Source organism: Triplophysa rosa, linkage group LG15 (genome assembly GCF_024868665.1).
Source record: "Triplophysa rosa linkage group LG15, Trosa_1v2, whole genome shotgun sequence".
In the NCBI taxonomy this organism is placed as follows: domain Eukaryota; kingdom Metazoa; phylum Chordata; class Actinopteri; order Cypriniformes; family Nemacheilidae; genus Triplophysa; species Triplophysa rosa.
This window is the reverse complement of record NC_079904.1, coordinates 8,853,028-8,871,864: the sequence shown is the minus strand read 5'-3', so window position 1 is coordinate 8,871,864 and position 18,837 is coordinate 8,853,028. Positions and strand designations below refer to the sequence as shown.

At 45.5% G+C, this 18,837-nt stretch overlaps 1 protein-coding gene across 12 annotated transcripts in view; it reads left to right on the top strand.

Annotated features, from left to right (window-relative positions):
• otofa (otoferlin a) overlaps positions 1 to 18,837 on the top strand; it is a 71,266-nt gene that overhangs the window by 12,833 nt on the left and 39,596 nt on the right. For all 12 annotated transcript variants that reach the window (XM_057352514.1, XM_057352513.1, XM_057352504.1 and 9 more), the window contains exons 2-3: positions 1,324 to 1,382; positions 17,979 to 18,067. In XM_057352514.1, the coding sequence (XP_057208497.1) occupies positions 1,324 to 1,382; positions 17,979 to 18,067 (148 nt within the window). The remainder of the gene's footprint in view (positions 1 to 1,323; positions 1,383 to 17,978; positions 18,068 to 18,837) is intronic.

Sequence of the window (18,837 nt, the reverse complement as noted above, 5' to 3'; positions counted from 1 at the left end):
CTTTTGTTTCTCTCGTAACTGGTTGTTTATTAGTTCACGCCCCACACCTGTTCCCCTTTGATTTGTCCCTTTATTTAATGCCCCTGTGTTCTCTGTCTTGTGTCGGTTCATTGTGCGGTGTCGTGTTGCTCGGGGTGAGTTCATGTCTTGTCAGTGTAGTCTAATCTTTTGTAGTTATATGGTAAAAGTTATTTTTTAGTCCTGTCTAGTTTAGTTAGTCCGTGTTCCTGTTTATATCTTGGTTATTTTACCCCATCGTGGGTTTTTGTTTTGTCCATGTTTTATTATTATTAAAGTCTTGTTAACCCCTTACCTCCTGTCTGCACTTGAGTCCTCTGTTCTTGTATCTCTGTGTCTCTCACCCCGAATCTTGACATTATGTTTGGGCTAGATAACGTTTGTTTATGTTGTTGCTGTTGAAACGTCTATACATTTTGATTGTTTCTATTTGGACCCTCTATAATTCTTTGAAAAGACTGTTTAAGATCGTCCTTCAGTTTTGTCTTCTTCATTCAGTTTACAGGTCATATTGTTATGGTTACCATGGGAAAGGTTGTGAGTTGTGAGCTTGACGATTCTTTTAATTGTTTTTATTTCATTACTTGGCCTTCAATATTTATAATATGCTTAAATACTCACCGACCCCTGTTCATAACATCACTTGTCTTTTCTATTTTAAATTCTACTTAGGTTTAAAAGGTTTAATACATGTACAGTATTTATGATGTTTTGTAATCCACTGTGTGACCTGATTCTTTTTACTTGTTCTATTATCAAAGTTAACTTTGTTTTCTGGGTTTTAAGATTACGCAGTTTTACATGATTTGACTGATACCCAGTTGATCGGGTAACAAACAATTTTATAAGACTGTGATTGTGAACCTTATAGATACAGAAGAGAGCAATAACAAGCAGCATTATATTGTATTGTGTGGTTATTATAGGTTGTTTAAGAGGCCATAGTTTAGGATTCATGAAGATATCATTTGTTTTAATATGTGCTTTAATTAAATATCACCAGCGGTTTACAGGTGCATAAACACCTGGATTTGTATGTGTGCGTGAGTTGAACATTTATTGACAGTTAATGTTTACTTTGCTCTCAAGCGCACACTGACACGCACAATATGAGATGCTTAAACAAGCTGGTATTATTGTTTAATGTTATTTCTAAACAAATGCAAAGGCAGATTCTTGTAAAAGCTTACTATGTAAATGACACTGTTATCATGATTTATGCAGACCAAAATAATCTTAGCAATGCTGATTTTTATGCCATGCTAAACCACATCTTTAACCTCTAACCTTGTTTTCCTCTTATAGGTCTCTCCTTCTACTCACGGGTGGTGGAAAACTGTGAGGATGAGGCTCGGTTTGAGCAGGTCAGTTTTTTCCCACTATATCCTCTGTTAACTCAAGCGTGACCAAGTGTGACAGCAACACTTTACCTCGTGTCACACCAGCACCATAACATACATGACACAAATTTGATTTCTCTCATCCCCAAGAGAGTCTGGAGTGAAGGCATCATAAGAGGAATCAAACTGCTCGACTGTGGCCAAACACATCACATTTAGCCCCAGCGATTCCTATTAATGTAATTTGCAAAGACCCTCAGGCAAACAGCATAGCAGCATGAGGTGGCAATAAGCTTGTGTGGATAAACCAGCTAAATGACCATTTAACTCACTCTAATGCAATTGTTTGGTTGATTGCACTGTTTACTTTTCAATGTCCCTGCGGGTCCAGGTCTTATCTTTGTGTTCGCAAGATGAATAGCACAAGAAGTCTCCCTGCGCTCTCATTCTTTAAAAGTGTCTTTATCTCCGTAGACATTAGTTGCATTAGTCTCAAAGGAAATCATTTTCATTTTGATTAAACATTTTTTTTTAAACATAACATTTCATTGACAGTAATAGCAGATTTGTTTTGCTCTCAGAGTACCAATGATTGCTGCATGAGAGCATGAGAACATGAGAGTAAACCTTTCATGGGGATTGTGAATTGCAAACAACAAGAATAAGATTATTTCTCTTATGTTGCAATTTTAAAAGCACAGTTTGTTTGTACCAAGTGTTTTTTTTTGTCCAAGGTAATGAGGAAAGCTGTGTTTCCATGTGCAGTAAAATAAAGGGAGAAAGTAAGGCAGCATGAGCACATGAAACAAGATGAACTGTGACAGTATACTGATTTCTTCAAATGCCCTACAGCCCTTACGGTTCAAGTGCAGCTTCCTTGAGTCCACTTAGTGTTGTAGTAGTAGTTTATTTATTACATGGCAGTTAGCTAGGCCTAATGGCTAAAGGGTCAGTCACACTTAAAACCCACTCGCCACTTACGATTACTTCATACACGTCATGCCAAACCCCATGACAAGGGGTTCTTCATTCTGAATCCTACTGAAGTAGTCTCTCGCTCTCTCTCGCTCTCGCTCTCGCTCTCGCTCTCGCTCTCGCTCTCGCTCTCTCTCTCTTTCTCTCTCTCTCTCTCTCTCTCTCTCTCTCTCTCTCTCTCGTATTTAATTTAAGAGCTTGTTTGTCTTTGACACCAGCATTGTTCTTTCATTCAGGTGGTAGGCAGTCATGATCAGGTTTCATATTTATCAGACGTATACCTAACATGACATTTATATTCTAATTTTGCGTGTAGTTCTGTGGTGTAATAAATTCATCATATGCTCTTATTCTCCATTCCCATCAAAACTTTAACAATGCTGTAAATAATTAAAACACTACAATGTCAAAACCCATTTCCAGAAAATGGCAAAAAAATACAGTCAGTGTTTTAGGCATTATTGTATGGCATTTTGGCCTGTACAGTATATATATACTGTATATACTCTCTCTGTGTGTATATATATTTAAAGATTTATTTTGGGACTTTTTGCCTTCAATTGTACAGTACAGTGGTAGAGAGGACAGGAAGCAAAGTGGGAAAGAGAAGGGGGAAGGGTCAGGAAAGGACCACGAACCGGGACTCGAACTCGGGTCACCTGAGTGCAACTGCACATATATGTCGAAGCACTGCCCAGAAGGCCATCAGGTCCCACCTGTAGTTTATTTAGTTCGTAATCGTATATATTATCTTACTTTATTTACTGTTACAGTCATAACATTTAATATTTTTTATGCCAACATACCTACATCTGTTTTGTAAAATATTGCAATTACCAATTGAATCATAGCAGCCATACTGTAAATTGTAAGGTGGCACTCCACCTGTTTGTCTTATGCCATCCGTGCATCCCACCACTTGTTTGCTCATAGCAGGGATATCAGTGGTACTATCTAACAACAGCTCTAAACCTGTTTTCTGATTCTGCTATGTTTCGCTGCCTATCTTTCAGGTTTGCTGCCAGCCGTACTCATTGTACACTCTCAAATAGACTATTCATTTGAATCTGAATGGACCCCGCAATTGTTTATGCATGAGCAATTATTTTTTTATCTTCAACAATCTCACAGATGTAGCATAGACAAAGCTTGTACGTAATTGAATCCCATCCTGGTATTAACATACCTGATAACTTATTAACAAAAAAAACACACATTTGAAGTGCTTCCGTATGTTAAGTAAACTACCTTTTAAAGCTTTCTCCATGCTGCAGTGTATTATTGGGGCTTAACATTGCATGGCTATTGCACGCCGCAGTAGGCATCATGACGACGACTTTAGACAGACAGGGTTCAAAGCAGGTGCTTGCTGCCGCTATGTGTTAAATTGCCCTCCTTTACATCAACTCTACAGGAGTCGTTGTCTGTTTCACATTGATTGGATCTGCAGGAGTCCAGTGAAGCTCTGTTGTTGATATCTGCTGATGTGGATGTTTGGGAATTGAGCTGCTCCAGGCAGTACTTGTTGTAGGAAAGTTTTTGAGTCGGATGAAACTGAAATGCATGGGAAGAATAACTAGATCAGTATAGCAGTGTCTGCTATTCGTGTTGAACCATTTCAATGATATATATTGGTAAAAGAGGGATTGAAGGAGAAAGGATGAGAGATACTGTAGAGAGTAGAGAATGATAGCACAGAAAAACACATTTATAATGAAGAAATCATTTCCGGTAGACCAAGTCAGAAGTCTGCACAGGAAATTGAAGTCTAAACCCAACCCAAAAAACGAATTTTTCTTTGTGCTTGTTTGGGCACAAGCACAAAATAAGATTAAAAGGATTTTTCACATTTTTCTGTAATTTTACACCAGAACCTGGAAAAACGATTTATAGCTATTCATAAAAATTTGATCAGAATCCACCCTGAAACCTAACAGTCTGTCCTGGCTCTTCCTGTGCACAGATTAGTTAATAATAAAGGAAAAAAGAAAAAGCATGTGTTTGTCAGGATTGGTAGGCAGAACCCAGACGTAGACAGCGAGTTGACAGATTTTATTAACACAAAACAAGGGAAAACAAAACCCACAAGGGGGTAAAATAACAGGGAGCTTGACAAAATACAATAAACAGACTAACTAGGCTAAAAACAATAAACTTGACTGAAACTAGACTTGACATGACTTGACTTCTCAGGAACTTCAAAAAAATGACACGAGGTAGTACTCGTACAAATACACACAAAATGAACCGGCGCAAGACAGCAAACACAAAAGCATTAAATTGAGCGCAAACAGGTGAGGGGCATGAAACAATGACAAGATAATTAATTTTACATTTTTATGCATTTGGCAGATGCTTTTATCCAAAGTTACATTGCATGATACTATACATTTGTATTGAGTATGTGCAATCCCCAGGATCGAACCCATGACCTTCACATTGCTAGCGAAATGCTCCAACCACGGAGTTACAGGAAATTAATGAGGAAACGAGGGGGCGGGGTCCGGAGATGAGACAGGAGAGCACATGGCACACCAAAAACAAACAATGGCCATGTGCTTCCACGCAAAACACGTGGGTCTGTCACGATCCTGCCACAAGGCTAGAAAAGCAAGACTGGGAGAGGCAGGATCGTGACGGTGTTTGATGCCGTTTTTTCTACATTTGCAAGAAATGGGCACTGAAGCATTCAAACTTCAATGACCAAAACATAAGTATCATAAAAATGGATGATATTTTCTGTGTTCTAAAGAGATGAATTGTAAAGACCGATCGGTAGATTGGAGAAACAGGAGTTGCTTTCTCATTATCCTGATGTTATAGTCACATCATGACCAACAAAACTCATCTGATCTCCTCATTCTCTTCAATAAGGCCTGTTGCCTTTCCAATTGCACCAAATTTCCAATCACGCTTCTCTCTCTTTCCTGTCAAACTCTTAAAAAAAACCTCTTGAAAAACTCAACAGCTTGTTTTTATAGGTTATAGTTTAAGTAGATTGTTTTGAGTGGCTTCTAAATGTCTTTTATATTTCTGTGATTTCATGCTCTTGGCAGGTAATAAATAATTCACTGCATGAAATACATTGTGGTCAACACAAAGCAATGTTTTCCTTGCTGCAAGTGAACCTTACTGTAGTCTGTTTTATTATACATGTCTATACAGTACATGTTGACATTGGCTTAATTCATGTTCTATTGATTGGTTTATCTTTTACCAAATTATACGATAGCGTTTGATTGGATAGAGGAGTTTTCTTCTCCCTTTGTGATAAAATTGTGATAGGCCTGTATGTTTTGCTTTGTTTGCGTGTTTCACAAATAGGTTCAACAACAGTTGGACACAGCCAGCATTTTAAGCAACTCTGTCACAAAACGTATTTTGTTTTCTGGATTCTGGTAAAATTAACCTTAATAACTGAATGCAGGCAAACACAAACAAACGATCTTTTTTTTAGTTGAATAGTGCAAAAGGATTTGTTTAGACTCAGAAGTCAGAGAGGTCACCTGCAGAATGAATCTGCTGAGGGTGAGATACTGCAGGAGAAATCACACACTGTGATGCCATATGGACTAGAGAGCGAAGAGAACAGAAGGAATGGCCACATTAAACCATCCCATATGACTGCGGTTAATCAAAACAATCTGTGCTTAATTAGCTGAAATGTTCCAGAGATTTGACCTCACACTGAGAAACTAAAATTTAAAATATATATGTAATCAAGTACCTATTAAATCAAACTATAGTGTTTAGTATGCATAAGGAAACTTGCAGCATAAACGGTCTGCTCAAAAACATTGGCAAAATTCACATTTTGAAGATTTAAGCATTCAAAACTTATAGTCTCGCAAAAAGGATGAAAAGTTTTTATGACATCATTCTGCACTTCAGCTTCTCACCAAAATCATGACTATGAGGTAAACTAATTGCTTCAGGCAACTCATCTTCATCATCCCATCTGCATGTTTTTCAAGTCAAACTGTGACCAAGTCGCGTTTTGCCGCTTACCCTTTGTTTCCCTTTGAAAATGAACTGGACAGACGCGACTCCCGCGCACCGTGTGAATCCAGCATTATAAAGTTTTAAGAAATAGAAATAAAATATATACAGTTAAATGTAAGAGCAGCCAAACCTATATACATAGACAAAGGCATAAATACACACAAAAATAGAAATCCTCTGAGGTAGTGCAGTGGCAGTGCAAGTAAAGTGATCGTGCAGCAGAGTAATATAGTAGGGGAGGGTTATTGCACTCTTGTAAGAGTTTTTTTATTGCATAGTTTAGTTTGGTTGGGAGTGTGTGAGTGATCATGTATTTAAGCATCTCACTGCCTGGGGGAAGAAACTGTTTTTCAGTCTGTTGGTTTTGACTTTTATCACTCTGCACCTTCTCCCAGAAGATAAGGGGGAGAGACGGAGAGTAGATGATGTCCAGGGTGAGCGGGGTCTTTTGAAATGCAGTTGGCCTTCTTCTGAAGTCGGCCAGTTAGATATCATGGAGTATGGGCAGTGACATACCAATCACACGCTCAGCTGTCCTCACTACCCTCCGCAGGTCCTTCCTGTTCTCTTCTGTAGAGCTGGAGTACCACACCGTGCAGCAGTAAGTGAACAGGCTCTCTTTGGCGGAACAATAAAAGTTGGTCAGCAGGTTTTGAGGTAGGCGAGCGTGTTTCAACTTCCTGAGGAAGTAAAGTTTTTGTTGTGCCTTCCCCACCTGCTGTGAGATGTGTGTGGACCAGGTGAGGTCAGCCGAGATGTGCAGGCCGAGGAATTTAAAGCTCTCTACCTCCTCTCCATGTACGCAGAGGGCAGAGTGCTCTGTGCGCTCTGATTTCTAAAGTCCAAATTTTTTTCTGAAGTCCAAATGTTTTGCTGATGTTTAGGTCCAGATTATTGTAAGAGCACAATGCTGTATCTGAATAATGCTGAAATGCTGAATCGCCTCCCTGTAGGGTAGGCTGTCTCACTGTTGTCTGATATCAGCCCTACTATGGTGGTATCATCAGCAAACTTGACAATGGTGCTTGTGGGATGAATGGGGGAGCAGTCACTGGTGAAGAGTGAGTAGAAGAGGGGACTGAGAACACAACCCTGTGGAGTACCAGTGTTCAGGATGAAAGTGGATGATGTGAGGTTCCCCTTCTGTCGGTCTCTCGACGTTGTGTCGAACCGACAGAATGGGGTTTGTCTTGAGAACCTATCATCTTCTGAGTATTTAGAAAAGGCCAATGAAAATTGGCGAATGAAATTTGCATGCCGGGCTCCTCCCCGGATGTCCGGGTATAAGAGGGAAGCCGGCGTGCTCATTCATTCACCTTTTGTTCTTCAGAGCCTACGCATCTGGTGAGCTTCTCTACGATCTGGGTGATCATTCTTTCTGCTGGAATCTACGACGTGGACAGCGGACGGTCCCTTCCTGCAGTGACTCTCCCCTGGGCGTCTCGGCAGTTCCGGAGGTGTTCGAGCAAATTTCCTTTTCTAAAAGAGCAAATTTCTCCAGCGTGGCTTGTCCCGCTGTTCTCATGGGTGCAACACACTCATCGAGGAGGGGGACGGACACAATGCCTGCTTCCAGTACGCTGGGGCAGACGTTGTGGATACGTCCTGCCCGCACTGCGGGCGGTGACGATTCAGACGTTGCGTCACAGGTGGCTGTGTTCCCACGGGACTCAGCCACCACCTCGTTTGCTCCCCGTTCCGTGGCGGCAGGACTACGGCCCTGCCGTCCGCTATGGCAAGCAGCGAGGGTGAGATGAGGATTACTGTGAGCGATAATCCGCCAGCCACGGCTCACGGACCGTTCACACCTCGTTTCGCTTGTCTGACCGTTCCCCAAAAAAGACGGTCCGCCGTCTTATTCCTCAATCACGTATTCGGACACGATGCGTGATGATGAGATTCTCTTGGGACACTCGTCGAGGAGAGGGACGGACACAATGCCTGCTTCCAGTACGCTGGGGCAGACGTTGTGGATACGTCCTGCCCGCACTGCGGGCGGTGACGATTCAGACGTTGCGTCACAGGTGGCTGTGTTCCCCGGGACTCAGCCACCACCTCGTTTGCTCCCCGTTCCGTGGCGGCAGGACTACGGCCCTGCCGTCCGCTATGGCAAGCAGCGAGGGTGAGAAGAGGATTACTGTGAGCGATAATCCGCCAGCCACGGCTCACGGACCGTTCACACCTCGTTTCGCTCGTCTGACCGTTCCCCAAAAAAGACGGTCCGCCGTCTTATTCCTCAATCACGTATTCGGACACGATGCGTGATGATGAGAGGTCTCTTGCAGCATCGGGGGGTGACGTACTGCCATCCGACTCCGACGATTCTTCGGGCTCCCTCCCTCGGGGGGTCGAGCCCAGGAAAAAGCGGATGTCGAGATGTCGGCCATGCTTTCCCGGGCCGCCGTGAGTGTTGGGTTGCAGTGCCCGCACTGCCTCTCCCGGCGTTCGCGGCTGGCTACATGGCGCCTCGGGTTTGAGCGCGGCTCCAAGCCGCGCCCGCCCCCAGTGCCGTGTTTACCGGAAGTGCATGAGGAACTTTGCAAGACCTGGAACGCCCCTTCCGGCACGTTTCACGTCAAACAAAGTTCTGTCACCCTCTCTTCCCTCGAGGTTGAGACAGCTGGAGGATGCATCGGTGTCCCCAGGTGGAATTTGCCGCCGCGGTGCACTCGTGCCCGTAGGTGGCGGCCACCTGGGGGGGCTCGACCTAGACTCCCGTCCAAAGCATGTGGTGTCTCGGCATCTCTGGTGTCGAGAGCTTACATTGCGGCGGACCAGGCTGCCTCCTCTCTCCACGCTATGGCTCCTGCCAGGCCAGGGCGTTGAGAGAGCTCCACGAGGGTAAGACCGACCCAGCGCTTATGCAGGAACTCCGCGCCGTCACCGACCTCGCTCTACGGGCGACCAAGGTGACCACGGGGGCCCTGGGTCGGACGATGTCCACACTTGTGGTCCATGAGGAACTCCTCTGGCCGATACTTGCGCAGATGAGTAACGCTGAGAAGGTCCGCTTTCTCGACGTACCCGTCTCGCAAGGGGGGGCTGGTTGGTGTTACTGTGGAGGGTTCTCGACAGTAAAAAGCAGTCCTCCGTGCCGCAACTCGGCCGCCTCGGCCGTCGAGTCCCGTGCACTGTCTGCTTCCCAGCAGCCCTGGTCCTCTTCAACGCCCTCCAGTGACCTGGAGGAGACAGCGAAGAGGAGACCATCGCCCCATCAGCAGCCGCGGGCAGCGGCTGTCATGGGATCACCTCAGGGGGATCGAGGCTACCATTGGGCCCGACCCCAGCCACAGCGCTGGTAGGTCGGATAGGGACGGTTCCTGCCCCGTCCCTCCATCTGCTGGCCCCCTCTGGGGGGCTGGCGCCCACTTACTCTCAAAAAGGAGAGTTTCCTCTCTCTCTGGGTTACCTCAGCCGCTCTCACCCTCTGGACGATGGTGAACGGCAAACTCGACGTTGCGTCATGGCAAAGCGCAATGTCGAGTATAAACACCAGCCCTCAGCACTCTCAGTCAGACAGTGCGTTGAGCTGCGCAGTCGCCAGGCAGGAAATATGGCAGAGCCGATCTCCTCCCCGGGGGCCTCCCCTGGCAAGGAATCCGTACTGCTAGCCATCGAACCACCCTCCGCGGGGGCGATGAAGCAGATCAACCTCTAGTCCCCTGTCACAGTTCTGGGAGCCCCCAGACTGTCAGGCGGGCTGAGGAAGACGATCCGTCTCAGCTACGCGATTCAGTCGCTACACGTCCGCCCAAGTTCCGGGACGTCCTTTTACCTCAGGCAGAGGCAGGGATGCCCCCGTACTTCGGGCGGAGGTCGCCTCCCTTCTGGTGAAGGGAGCGATCGAGCCCGTCCCACCGGCCGAGGTGTTCAGCGGGTTTTACAGCCCGTACTTCATTGTCCCTAAGAAAGGCGGAGGGTTGCGCGCTATCTTGGGTCTGTGTGTTCTGAACAGGCACCTACACTAGCTGCTTTTCAGGATGGTCACGCAGAAGCGCATCCTGGCGTCCGTCAGGCGTCAGGACTGGTTCATGGCAATCGACCTGAAGGACGCGTACTTTCATGTCTCGATCCTCCCTCGACTTCGGCCGTTCCGACGGTTCGCGTTCGAGGGATGGGCATATCAGTACAGGGCCCTCCCCTTCGGTCTGTCCCTGTCTCCACGAGTCTTTACGAAGGTCGTGGAAGCCGCCCTCCTTCCCCGTTGGGAAGGAGGTGTACGGGTACTAACTATCTCGACGACTGGCTCAAGTTTGGGCACACTCTCGAGATCTGTGGTGTACACACAGGGACCTGGTGCTCCGGCACCTAGATCGGTGGGGCCACAGGTCAACTGAGATAAGAGCAAGCTCTCCCCGGTGCAGAGCATCCTCTTTCTCGATATGGAACTCGACTCTGTCCTCACGGGCGGCCCCGCTCACCCCCGGGGGGGGGGGCGTGAGGACTAGCGCGCCCGGTCAGTGTTGAACTGCCTGAGATCAGACAGTCAGCAGTCCCCCTGTAACAGGAGGCTCCTGGGATTCATGGCATCCTCGGCCGGGGTGGCCCCCCCTCGGGTCGATGCATATACGACCGCTCCAACACTGGCGGCAGAGTCAAGTTCCTTGGAGAGCGTGGCACACCGGCAGCAGGAGTTGGTCACACGCTTTTCTGCCGGCACACCCTAAGGGGTGCCGTGTGCAACGGGCAAGCAGTGTAGGGGTGATGGACGGGCCCCCACCTGTGTTGGCATTCAACTGCCTAGAGTTGTGGGTTGTGCTACTTGCATTGAGGGACTTCCTCTCGTGCAGGGAAGCACGTGCTGGTCCGGTTGGACAGCACAGCTGCTGTGGCGTATTCTTCACTCACAGCAGCAAACATGACTCGCCCGACGCCTCCTCCTCTGGAGTCAGCAGGTGATCAGCTCCCTGCGAGCCACACACATCCCAGGCGTCCTGAACCAGACAGCCGATGTGCTCTCTCATCAGTTGACGCCTTGCGGAGAGTGGCGACTCCCTCCCCGCGCAGCCGGCTCATTTGGGGGCAGTTTGGCCAGGCACAGGAGGTCCTGTTGCCTCCCCGAACTCCTCCCATTGTCCGCTTGGGTACTCCCTGTCCGAGGTACCCTCGGCACCGATGCCCTTGCACACAGCTGGCCGCGGGACAAGCGGAAGTACGCTTCCCCCCACCTCATTGCACAGGGCCTGTGCAAGGCCAGGTAAGAGGAGCATCAAGTGGTACTAGTTACGCCCCTTCGGCCTAACCAGGACTTGGTTCTCGGAGCTGAGGCTCTGACAACAACTCCCCCCTGGCCGCTCCCCCTGGCGGACAGCTTCCCCAGGGGAAGGGGCACGTTACGGCATCCCAGGCAAAACCTGGTCTCCATGTCTGGACGGGACGAGGAGATCCTGAGTGACCCACCCCCGGTCCGGTTGGGACGTCACTCAGGCTAGGGCTTCGGCCACTGGGCGGCTATACGCCCATAGGTGGCGCCTCTTCTCGTCCTGGTGCTCTTCTCGGCGAGAAGACCCGCGGAGTTGCTCGGTCGGGTACGGGCTGTCCCGTCCTCAAAAGAGACGGGGGAGTAACCTCTCCCCCTCCACACTGGGAATGTATGTAGCTGCTGCGGCCGCTCATCATGACCCGAGTGCTGGGTAGCCTCTGGGACAGCACGACCTGGTCAATAGGTTCCTAAGGGGCGCGAGAGGGTGACCACCTTATCCGCGCTCCATACCCTCTTGCAACCTAGGTGGCGGGCCTCAAGAGGCCCCGCTCCCTTCGAGCCTCTCGGGGTTACCGCTCTTTCTCAGTCTTGATAAAGACGGTGTTCCGCATTGCGCTCACCTCCAAGAGGGTAGGGGATCTACAAGCACTCTCCGTGTCCGCAGATTGCCTAGAACTCGGGGCAGGGATTCTCAAGTTATCTTGAGACCCCGCCCCGGCTACGTGCCCAAGGTTCCCACCACTCTCCCGAGAGACCAGGTGGTGAACCTGCAGGTGCTCCCCACCGGGGAGGAAGACCCAACCTATCCGTGCTTGTCCAGTACGCGCACGGCGCCTCTGCTTGGACCGCACGCAGAGCCCAGAAGCTCTGAGCAGCTCTTTGTCTGTTTCGGAGGTCAGCAGGAGGCTGTCTCCAAACGGAGGCTGGCGCACTGGATCGTGGATGCCCTCGTTAGGGCATACCGATCCTTTTTTTTTTTTTCCTGCCCGTTGGGGGTGAGGCACACCCCTCGTGGCTGGCTCAGGGCGCCTCTCTGGCAGACATCTGCGGAGCTGCGGGTTGGGCTATGCCTAACAACTCCGTGAGGATCTAATACCTACGCGCGGAACCGGTGTCAGCCCGCATCCTGGCAAGGTGTGGGACCAGCAGCCGGTAGGGCATACGCCTGTGGAAGCCCTTCCCCCTCCGGGGGGAGCAGTGGCGATCCCGCCTCACTTCTTTCCCCTCGGGTAAAGAACAGGTATTCCATCCATCACTAAGCACCCTTCCAGGGGACAGGCTGGGCGGAGCAGCCCTGCCCCTTTAGGCCGGGGAACAGTTGAGTTATCTCCCACATAGCTCTAACCGGACCTAGTGCTCCAGACGTGGTAACCCCCCCTCCGTGGGCTGTTCCGTCTGATGTATCCTCATGAATGGTTCCCACCTTGGCAACCCATGACCTCCCAGGTGGACTCCCACCTTGCGGTTAACTCCTGCAGTCCGCACATTCCTCCCATGAGTTCTCCCCTGATGGTGAGACCATGTGGTGTCTCCACTAATTCCTCCATACGGTAGGTAGTGGCCTCTGCAGCGTTTTTCCCCCCCAGGGGGGAATAATGCTTACCCAGTGGCCCGTACGGTGCCGGGCGGCTTCTCGCCATTTAGAGAATCAGGCCTCCGCCCGTGACGGCCGGCGTTATGGGGCTTCCCAACTTTTTGTGGAAAGCTCTGGGTCCCCCTTCCTCTCCACTGGAAGGTCATAATTTCGTGCTAGCGTGTTCGTCTGACTCGCCCAGGCCAGTCAACGTCGCTGCGCAGAGATTGTGATGCGGCTCAGTGCTGTGGCGTTTTCCATAGGAACCCCATTCTGTCGGTTCGACACAACGTCGACAGACAACCGACAGAAGGGGAACGTCTTGGTTACGGATGTAACCTCGGTTCCCTGATGGAGGGAACGAGACGTTGTGTCCCTCATGCCACAACACTGGCCGCCCACCCCAGCGGTCGGGGGAGGATGCTTAGGCTCCTCAGACCAAAGGTGAATGAATGAGCACGCCGGCTTCCCTCTTATACCCGGACATCCGGGGAGGAGCCCGGCATGCAAATTTCATTCGCCAATTTTCATTGGCCTTTTCTAAATACTCAGAAGATGATAGGTTCTCAAGACAAACCCCATTCTGTCGGTTCGACACAACGTCTCGTTCCCTCCATCAGGGAACCGAGGTTACATCCGTAACCAAGACGTTTCCCATCCTGACATTCTTGGGTCTGTTACTCAGAAAGTCCAGTATCCATGTGCACAGAGAGCTGCCTAAGCCTTGGCTGTTTAGCTTTTGAGCCAGTTTATGGGGAACGACTGTATTAAAGGTGCAGTTTGTAAAAACGATCAAAACAACAACAATGCCGTAGCTTGATGATGCTGTGAAGGAGCATGGAATGATGGGATCTGTTGTCTTCTACTCCACCGCTGATGGCCATCAATCAGACGGGAACGAGAAATCATGTTAGCAGATGAGGTAAAGTTTTATAGCATTGGGTCAAAAAAGGACGAACCCATAATTATTAGAACTATTGAAATAAATGAATTCGCCACACTCTGTAGTTTTCACCAGTGAAATAAGATAAAGTACAACAAGGCACTGAGTGAATTTGTAATGCCAAAGTTTTCTGAACTCAAACCTCTTGGTATTAGACTGGGCAAAGAAGTCTTTTTGACGGACACACACGTGTTTCAAACTGAGATTACTCCACATCTCTACTAAACTCCTTTATATTTCTTATCCTACTTCTCTGGAAAAGTGTATTTCTCCTGTTAAATCATGACGCATCCCAGCATTTCTTTCTTATCTACATAAACATCATTTTTCATGGTCATTGTCACTTCTTGATTGCTTAAAAAGGCTTTTTTAGGGCACTATTCATTTGAATCTACTTTTTAATTTGTGAATTGCTCTACACAAATACTGTAAATGGATTTTAATCTAAAGTGTAAAAAAAGGCTGTAATTTTTCATATGCATTTTGTAAAGGGTATAAGAAAAGTCATTTGAATCTGTTACTTTAGGTTTTGTGCATTTTATGTAGAAGAATTTGTGTTCTTGTAGTGTATTTTAGCCTTTAGGGTTGTCTCAACCTACACCTGTTACATTAAATATGACTCGAATGCACGAGAGAAGCTGTTTAAATATTTTTAGAATCGTTTTTGATTTTATGTGCACATGGCAAGACGTTATGCACATATCCTGCTTTTTTTGCTAATAAAATTTTACTACCAAGGGTAATTAGCCATTGTGAAAAACTATAAACCCCAGAGGAGGAAAAATCTCTCAGTCATTTGTCTTGGTTTTGTGAGCATCTATGAGGATAATTCAGAAGTGTGTCTCATCTGGTTTGATAACGTCGACCAAAAAACAAAGTCGTTTCCGAGCCAGGGCAGTTTATTAAATTTAAATGAACGATTACATAAATATTATTTACCTAATGTGAATTTATTGCCTTTCACACTGAAAAACGGATTTCATTCAACCAATTAAAATATTTTAGGGTAAGGATTCACATCTATATTTTATAACTTAAGCCAATGAAAAATAATAAAGAAAAGGTATATATTTTTAATTGGCTCAAGTTATAAAATTTAGATGTGAATCCTTACCCTAAAATATTTTAATTGGTTGAATGAGACCCTTTTTTCAGTGCACAATCGGTCTGTTTTTACCACAGTGAGCATAAAGCAGGTTAATGAAATGGACCCCGTCTCTGCTCTTCATATTCTTCTTTAATCTTGCTCTCAACCCATGCCTTTCTCACAGAGCCCTGTAATAAATGAACTAAAGGCCAAATAAAGGAATAAATAAAGGCTAAATGCCTATGTGGGGATAGTGGAGACGAGTTTAAAATAAGCCCTCGCTGCCAGTTATTCCATTCTTTCTTATGAGCCCTTATATCTTCTCTTGTTTATCCTCATATATTCCCACTGTCTGTGGGTGTGAATATAGATACCGCGCTGAAGCTCAGGGATTTGAAGGAGAAATCCTCTCTCTGCTTGTCTGGACTCCCCCGTGGATATTTTGCTCAGACCGTGAAGCGGAGCGAGCTGCACAATTCCTGCAGTATTCCATCAATGCAAACGCGCAGCAGCTTCTGTCTGGAAATGGACCATATACTGTAGAGTTTGCTCCTGTCTTTGCAGCTGCTGGAGTGAAATGGAGATGTTGGGGGTTTGAGATTACTAAAATATTTAAAATACTAAAATATTTCGTCAAAAAATATTGTGTGTAAAAAACTAAGTGTGATATTGTTTTCTGTAATAATCATTATAACAATAACATAGCAATAATAATCATTATAAATTCATTACAAATATACAAATTATATTAGCGCTTTACAAAGGATAAACTACATAAATTTATTTTATTCTTACTGTCAAAATATGTTATAAAATGTTTAAAAATTTTGAAAATTCTTTCTCCAAATTTCTGGAGACCCACTCATGGACCCAATCTCTGTTCTATGACTTCATTATTTCCATACCAATTGCATTTCATTTGTCTTCTGTTGAGACCCTCCCGTGAACCATTTTCCTTTAGTTTAACCGAATGCTCCTTAGCATCTGTTAGCATCAGCATCTCTCCCTCTCCAGTGCAAATCATGTCTCTCATCACATTAGCAGACCGTGCTGTGATGAGAACCCATTACATTCAAACAGACAAATGATCCTAATGTGTTTGAAATTCAAGACTGCAGGTGTCCTGTTAACAGAAGTTTGCAGAATGTCTTTGCGAGTGAGTGCGTGTGGTTAATAACACTACGCCTTCACCCACTCAACTGGTGCTTTTCCATTAAACGTAATTTAGACTCTTAAATGTGTTATTTCCTTTATTCGCCTCATTTATGGCGCACATTGACTACAAGCTGTGAGGTAATCTTTCTGTATTTGTGCGTTGTTTAGAATATACTGTGTATGTGGGTTATTATGTACAACCCTCTTCCATGTAAACAAGTCTTTTTTAATATTCCACCTGATTTGCAAAGCTCAGCGCTTAGTTGCATTGCACAATTAATGCCACGCGTATAGCCCAAAGAAAGCAGATGAATGAAAAAACTGTACATGTAATGTTTGTGCCTATTTTCTATGGCAGTAGCTATTTATTAAATGATGATCAAATAATGGAGCAGAGCACAATAAGTGCATATACTCTATTTTGCAATGCAGTCAAGTGCATTTCTGCATTTTAAGATGTTTTTTTTCTGGACTGCAGTGATGCTGTACAGCCCTAGTAAGTATGCCAGATCACAGTAGACTGCTGCATCCTCCACAGCCTCAGAACCAACCTGTGAGATGAGGAATTGGGCCATGCAACTTCCCTCCAGTGCACATTTTATGGGCACATTTGCATAATTCCTGCAGCATATCAAGCGCTAAAACAACACAGCGCATGCACAACCCTATTAGTGGAAGCATTTCATTCTTGGTGAATTTCTCCCTTCATGTAATTTCATCATCAGTGCCTCCAGAACAAGATTTCAGCAAACCGATAGTTTAATGGCTTTATTACGTAGTTATCATAATTTGGGAGTTTTTTATACTCAGCGGTGTTAAAAGGTTTGTGCCTTTGTAAAAGTGAGTGACACACAAGCTCTCATACAGTCCCTTTTCTTGACCAAATAACAACAAAACTTGCCGCCCCGTTTCCCTGCTCAACGTATTCTTCTCACACTGGTTCTGCACTGATTGATTTGGCAAGAAACATTGTGGTCCCACAGCCTGACAGTGGAGTACCGCTGTTCTCTATATCAGAGAGAAACACAATGCTTTAGCCGCCCGGAGGGCAGCTTGTTTGTCTGTATAGATCAGGGTGCCAGATGGGAGTCCATGTACTGGGATCTGGAGCAAGTTAATGGATCATCCCGTCGAGATGAGCACCAGAATAGACTGCCACAGAGTCAAAGAATGCACCAATTAGTTGAAAAGAAAATTTAAGTGCAAAAACTTTAGAGTAAAACCCCTAATAAACTTTTTCAATTAGTGTGAAGTGATCGTATTGGATGGTGATGGCAAACATTGAATTTCTCTGTATTTAATTTTCTCTATTGCTATCATCAATCATAATCGAGAACAGGTAATAAGAGTAAAGCACCTCTACAATTTAGTTACAAGGTGAATGTGTTTTATTTGATGCATAAATAACAAAAGATAGAGTCTTGACGTTGAGCAAACAGTTCTGTGAATCCCCTTGCATGACACAATAACAACATCTTTAAGCTGCCCTTATCTGTGCTTGTTTCCTTTTGGGTCATTAATGTCCATTTCCCACAGAACTGTTTCTCTAATAGGGCTTTATGAGATGGTCAGTAATTATTCAGATGGCAGACTTGTTGAGTAACCCAAGAATTTACAGTGTGATGTTTTGGGCATTTTCTAGCATTTCTTATGAGATTATTGCTTGTTTGGTTTGTTTTCAGGCGTTTCGATGGCCAATTGGGAGTCAGGTGGATGGCGATGAGATGCTGGAGATCCAAGTGTTTCATTACAGCAAAGTCTTCACTAACAGGTATGAGAATCAATGCACTGCACTGACACTTATTTTTTGTGAAAATACCATATATGCTCAGTATGCTTTAAAAGTGCTAAATAAATGCACCCAACATATTTAATGAAGCAAAGTTGTAAGCGAAGCGTGAATATATTTTATTTTTAGGTCCTATTAATGATAACTACTTTGCATAATTGATGACTGGTTGTATAAATATTCTCTTAAGCAAATACGTCCTTTTGAATCATATAATCTCCAAAAATGAATTTTGTGCTGCTTTTCAGTGTGTTGTATTTGGTCTCTTACAGAAGTTGTTTTGCCACTAAGGCTAATTGCCATTTCCATGTCCAGTGACAGTCTAATTCAAGCCTTTGTATTTTGGGATTGCATACAGTAATTATACGTGACAAGAGATCACAGGGTGCAGTGAGCTAACAAATGACCTTATGTAACATCTCTCCTCTTAGTGTTGTTTATAAACTTTTCCATGTGATTAAGTAAGCCAACCTTTCCCCTCTCTCTTTTTCTATCTTGATCTACTTTATTCTCTAGTAGCCAGGGAGAATCTCTTGCATTATTTAATGAGGTTATATTGCAACAGCTGAAAAAACTTGGGTTAATGCTAACTTGTGCATATTCAAGACTAGTCCAGGAGCACTTCCGGTTTCTTTTTTCTTTTTTTCTTTTATTTAAATCTTACTTATATTGTAAATGTTTGTGTAGTGTTAAAAACAGTAACAGGAAGTTCTTCTTGACCAGTGTTGGAGCAGCTTTGTTTACGTCTTCCG